The sequence below is a fragment of the Pteronotus mesoamericanus genome, unplaced genomic scaffold (assembly GCF_021234165.1).
Source record: "Pteronotus mesoamericanus isolate MK-2021 breed Mesoamerican mustached bat unplaced genomic scaffold, CSHL_Meso_final contig_20, whole genome shotgun sequence".
In the NCBI taxonomy this organism is placed as follows: Eukaryota; Metazoa; Chordata; class Mammalia; order Chiroptera; family Mormoopidae; genus Pteronotus; species Pteronotus mesoamericanus.
The window spans coordinates 21,624,947-21,630,946 of NW_026555085.1; the positions used below are offsets into that span (position 1 = coordinate 21,624,947).

The window sequence follows — 6,000 nt, forward strand, 5'->3', positions numbered from 1 at the left end:
GCCTCCTGGCTGCCTTCTAGATAGAGCCATGCCCATCTCCCTGGCTTTGAGTGCAGCAGGCCCAGGAGCTTAATGTTACCAAAACACTGGCCAAGTTCGTTAAATATGCAAAGTAACTTTCAATGGCCTTATTCTGCTTCCCCTTTTCCCAGCCAGGATATTGGAGGAACTTCCCCATTTTGGAGGACCCGAATTTTCCTGTTATACTATCTCAAGAAACAAGAAAAATCCCAAGTAAACAACCTAACATTATATCTTACAGATCTAAAAAAAGAACAAAAGCAACACAAAGTCAGAGAAGAAAGGAAATAATAAAAATCAGAGCAGAATTGAATGACATAGAGAACAAAAAGACTATACAGAAGTTAATGAAACAAAGAGCTGGTTCTTTGAAAAGGTTAATAAAATTGACAAACCCCTGGTGAGGCTAAGGAAAGAAGAGAAAAGACCCATATAAACAAAATCAGGAATGAAAGAGGTGTAGTTACCACTGACACCACAAAGATACAAAAGATCATATCAGAATACTAGGAAAGACAGCATGCCAACAAATTCAATAACCTAGAAGAAATGGATTAGTTCCTAGAAATATATAACCTTCCTAGACTGAACCATGAAAAATTGGAAAATCTAAATAGACCAATCAACAGTGAGGAAACAACCATCAAAACCTCCTAAAAAATAACAGTCCAGTACCAGATAGATTCACCAGTGAATTCTACCAAACTTCCAAAGATTTAAAACCTATCCTTCTCAAATTCTTCCAAGAAAAAAATGAAGAAGAGGCAATACTTCCTAACTTATTTTATGAGGCCAACGTAACCCTGATACCAAAACCTAACAGGGATAACACATACACACACACACAACTACAGACCAATATAGTATCTGTGATGAATACAGATGCAAAAATGCTAAACAAAATACTTACTAGCAAATTGAATACAACAACACATTAAAAAATAATACATCATGATCAAGTCAAGTTTATTCCAGGGGCACAAAAATGGTTCAACATAAGCAAATCAGTGTAATATACCACATTAACAAAAGAAAGAATAAAAATCATAGATCTTATCAATAGATGCAAAGAAAACACTTGATAAAATACAATATCCATTTATTATTAAATCACTCAATAAAATGGGTATAGAATGAAAGTACATGAACATAATAAAGGCCATATGTGACAAACCTTCAGCCAAAATCATACTCAATGCCAAAAAAACTGAAAGCTTTTCCTCTAAACTCAGGAATAAGACAAGGATGTCCACTCTTACCACTCTTATTCAACATACTTCTGGAAGTCCTAGCTAGAGCAATAAGGCAAGAGAAAGAAATAAACGGCATAAAATTGAGAAGCAAGAAGGAAAGTGTCACTTTTTGCAGACACAATTCTGTACATAAAAAATCCTAAAAACCCCACCAAAAAAACTATTAGGAACAACAAACAATACAGTAAAATTGCAGAATAAAATCGAGGAACAAAAATCCACAGCTTTTCTGTATACTAATACTAAAACTTCTGAAAAAAGAAATGAAAAAAAAAAAACAATTTCTTTTGAAACTGTAACCAAAAAAATACAATATCTAGGAATAAACGTAACAAAGGATGTTAAAGATCTATATACAAAAAACTACAAAGCATTATTAAAAGAGATTGAAAAAGATACAAGGAATTGGAAATATATTGCATGTTCATAGATTGGAAGAATCAACATAGTTAAAAAGGGCCGCATTACTAAAAGCATTATACAGATTTAATGCAATTCCCATCAAAATTCTGCTGTCATTTTCTAAAGAAATTGAACAAAAAATATCAGATTTAGATATAATCATGAAAGATCTGTAATAGCCAAAGCAATTCTGAGAAAAAAGAACAAAAGTGGAGGTACACAATCTGACTTCAAATTATACTACAGAGCTACGATAATCAAAACGCCATGGTATTGGCAGAAAAACAGATTAATGAAACAGTATTAAGACCCCAGATGGAAAACCACATGGATATGGGCAGATAACTTTTGACAAAGGAGCCAGAAACACACAGTGGAGAAAAGAAAACCTTTTCAATAGGTGGTTCTGAGAAAATTGGAAAGCCACATGCAAAATAATGAACCTAGATTGCAATTTGTCTCCATGTACAAAAATTAATTCAAAGTGGATCACAGACCTAAATGTAAGATCTGAAACAATAAACTACATAGAAGAAAACATAAATACTAAACTTAAGCAAATATTAAGCAGGACACACTTCCACCTGGGCTTGAAACCCCCCGAGCGGCACCAGAAGCTCAGACCCCACCTCTTCCTACCTGAGAGCATCCACTGCATCACACCTCCCGCGACCGCAGCTCCAGCGACCACAGCTCCAGCCACCGCTGCTCCAAGGAGCACCAGGCCAGCTTTGGGCTGAGAAGGTGGCACTGGGAAGGGAAGGGGAGGTGAGGTCCCGGCCCCCAGGCCTCAGCCCCGACCCTGCCGAAGTCCCCCAGAGGCCCCGCTTCCCTGAGAGAGGCTCCGTGCCCACGGCCGCCGCTCACCCCATCTCACGGTCAGCGGCGCGGGCAGCCCCTCGTGCTGCACACGGCACGTGTATCTCTGCTCCTCTCCAGAAGGCACCACCACGGCTGCCCACTTCTGGAAGGTCCCGTCCCCGCCAGGCCTGGTCTCCACCAGCTCCATATCCTGGGTCATCTCCACCCCCTCACGCTGCCAGGTCAGGGCGATCTCCGCAGGGTAGAAGCCCCGGGCCCAGCACCGCAGGGTGACCTCACGCTCAGAGATGGGGTGATGGGTCACGTGTGTCTCCGGAGGGGCTGAGAAGGGTGAGAAAATTCGGGAACTTGGCATCCCTCATGGGACACTCCAGCAGCACTCACGTCACCAACCTGAGAATGGACAGCGCACCTGGCGTCTGCGAAGGGAGCCCCCAACCCACGCACCAGCCTGGACATAGGCACCTGTCATGAGCTCCCAGTCTTTAGAAGGTTCTACAATGAGGGTGATGAAGCCCAGGGTAGGAGGCAGGTCTCAGAGGGAGAGAACAGGGATGGAGGCCAAATGACTCAGAAAAGCTGGGGTCAGGTGTCAGGCACTGTGGGTGAGGAGCGACGAACAAGGTCTGAAAGCGAATGTCCCCCATGGGTCCTACGGCCACTGTCAGGGAAATGGGAACCCGGTGCGTTATTTCAGGGCCGGTCTACCCTTTCATCCCGCATGAGACTGCAGCCCGAATTGTCGCGGAGAGAGAACTGTCCCGCTCCAGTACTGGATCGGCAAGCCCAAGTGGTTTTAATTTGGGAGGGGTACTCTGACACCCACTTTCTGTGTCCTTGTAGGAGCCCAAGCCTCGGCCCTGCCGGAGAGGAGGGAGGTCCCACAGACCCTGGTACCTGAGCGCGGCACCGCCTGCAGGTTGCTGCGGAGCCACTGCACGCACTCCCAGGCCAGGAAGGTCCTGTAGTGCTCCGCCTCGCCGGCCTCCTCCCACTTGCGCCAGGTGATCTGCGCCGCGCTGTCGGCCGCGGTCCAGGAGCGCAGGTCTTCGCTCAGGGAGAGGTAGTCGGCGCCGTCGTAGGCGAACTGAGAGTATCCGCGGAGGAACCGCCCGTCGGGTCCCACGTCGCAGCCGTACAGCACCTGGATGGTGTGAGACCCTGACCCCGCTCCGGGGAGGCCCCCCAAGTCAGCCCGGGCCCCAGCCCACCCCGCCCCGCCTGCCCCAGCACCCCTCCACCCCGGTACCTGAATAAGCTAAAGGTTAAGCGGAAACAAAATGAAACCTGGTCCCAGTGCCCGGGGGCTCAATTCGAGACGCGAGGGAGGGGCCGTCCCGCAGCTCCGGGGTGAAGCTCGGACCGGCCCCTGGGGGCGACAGCCGCCGGTCCGTGGGGACACGGGTCGTGACTGACCCGGACCACGTGGCTCACCTTCCTCGCTCTGGTTGTAGTAGCCGCGCAGGTTGATGAGGCTCATTCGGAAATTCTGCGCGTTGTCCCTCGCGTTGCGCATGTAACGGTCCAAATGCTGTGGCTCGTCCGCCAGCCACGGCCGCTGCACCCACCGCTGCTCCGGCCTCGGGCTCTTGTCGTGGCTGTCAAATCGCACGAACTGCGTGTCGTCCACGTAGCCGGCGTGGATGTACCGGTGTTCCCCGCGGCTGGACCCGGACACGGCGGTGTCGAAATATCTCAGCGAGTGGAGGCCTGGGGGCGAGAATGGGGGGTCTGGGGGTGTGGGCCGGGGTGGGGGAGACGCGCCTTCCCCGGGGTCGGGCTCCCGCGCTGGGCGCTCCCCTCGCACTTCCCCAGCAGGAGCTGTTTCCCCCGACCCTGCACTCACCCGCCCGGGTCTCGCTCAGGGCCAGGGCCCCCAGGAGCAGCAGGAGGAGGGAAGCGGGCCGCATTACTCGACTTCCCGGTCTGCACTATTGCGCACCCCGCCAAAACAGAGCGGTGTCGCTGACTGGCTCCTTGCGCACCAATGGGAATGAGAACTGGAGTAACGTCATGAGTATCCAGGACGGAGAACCCAACACCAGCTGCGAGAGAGAAGTGAAACCCAGTTAGGACTGGGGAGTGTTCCCGCTTCAGACTCCGTCCTCCGCCTGGTGCCATGAAACCCTGCGTCCCAGAGACCTGAGAACCAGGCCTGGGAACCTGGGCCTTTGCCCTGACCGCTTCTCCTGCCCCGAGAGCTCTCTCTCCTGCCCCAGGGTCTCCGGGGAAAGCAGGGAGCGAAACCCCTTGCTGGGACCGGCCCTTTTCTCTCCTCTTCTCTTCCTGGAATCCCTCCTCCTAAAATGGACTCGTTGCCTCCCACCTCTTATCTCTACTCCTGGACTTTTCTAGAAGAAAACTCACCTCAGGGAACTTGATGCCAGATAGTGAGCTCCCCCTGGGAATGGAGGTGGAGGGGCCGGGTTTTCCTCTTCAGCGGGGGAGGAGTTGTGCCTGAAAACAGGATAGATATTGTCACAGGCCAGTGAGCTACAGTGGGGAACACATCTTGGAAACCCTGAGCGTCAAAAGGCTAATCTGTATGTAAAATGTCATGTGTATGAGGCACATGAGTTCAGATGCCTCATATACAAAAGTATGTAAACAGCACTGGAGTCAGAGTGACAAAGCTCCTAAATTCTGTTTCCCAGGCAGTGTATGTGTGACTTGGGATTGCTACATTGTAAAATGATCTTCATCCCAAAGCCTTGAGTTTGTGTGAGTTGCGCACAGCCTCACTACACAAAATTAAAAATTTAACTGTATTACATAAATTCATAAAATAAAAAAATATAAAAACCTTAGGGAAGATTTTATTGCATGTAACTACTGGACACGTCAGTTCGTAAGTACGTTCCAGTGGGAAAAATGCCGGGTGCTATTCTGTGGCACAGCTGAGCCTGTGTACTAGTTTTCTGTGACTGTATAAAAATCACCACAACTTAGTGGCTCAAAACAACCTTCACTTATTTGCCCATAGTTCCTTAGCGAGAAATCCGGGTGTGGGGTGGCTGGGTTCCCTGGTCAGGGTGTCACAAAACTGTGTCCTCATCCTGAGCTCGGGATCGGGATCCTTCTCTAAGCTCATATAGAGATTGTCAGCAGAATTCATTTCCTTTTTTTCCAGTTGTGAGTCTGCGGCCCCTATTTTCTTAACAGCTGTTAGCGAGGAGGGGCCTGGGGAGGGCTGCTTGCAACACCTGGTGGCCACTGCGGTCTTTACAACGTGGTGCTGCGGTTCCAAAGCCCCCAGTGAAGAAAAAGGCTCAGGCTGAATTCTCACACGTGGCACCTCTTTGCTCAGGGGGAACCCAGGCAGCACTCATCTGCTGAGGACAGTCCCACCCAGGGAAGTCTAAGATTCCACTGATTTGAGACCCTCATTACATCTGCAAAATCCCTTCCCAGCAGCCCTACATTGGTGTTTGATTGATGAGCTGAGGAAGATTTCTTTGATATTACCAATTTTTTCCTCCATCTGGTGAACTCCATTTTCTAA

General features: G+C 49.2%; 1 protein-coding gene across 1 annotated transcript; it reads right to left on the reverse strand.

The window, feature by feature from the left end:
• Positions 1-256: 256 nt before the first annotated feature.
• Positions 257-4,408, reverse strand: LOC129066830 (patr class I histocompatibility antigen, A-126 alpha chain-like). The gene is made up of 6 exons (XM_054568613.1): positions 4,345-4,408; positions 3,933-4,208; positions 3,396-3,659; positions 2,544-2,819; positions 2,316-2,426; positions 257-264 (listed from the first exon to the last, which is right to left on the reverse strand). The coding sequence occupies exons 1-6, from the start codon at positions 4,406-4,408 to the stop codon at positions 257-259; spliced, it is 999 nt and encodes a 332-aa protein (XP_054424588.1).
• Positions 4,409-6,000: the final 1,592 nt, after the last annotated feature.

Excerpts from the sequence above, each read along its gene's own strand:
- LOC129066830 (XM_054568613.1), bottom strand. The coding sequence starts at position 4,408 with ATGCGGCCCGCTTCCCTCCTCCTGCTGCTCCTGGGGGCCCTGGCCCTG. Across the intron at positions 4,209-4,344 it reads CCTGAGCGAGACCCGGGCGG|GCCTCCACTCGCTGAGATAT; the intron begins GTGAGTGCAGGG and ends TCTCGCCCCCAG. Across the intron at positions 2,427-2,543 it reads GCCGCTGACCGTGAGATGGG|TGCCACCTTCTCAGCCCAAA; the intron begins GTGAGCGGCGGC and ends TTCCCTTCCCAG.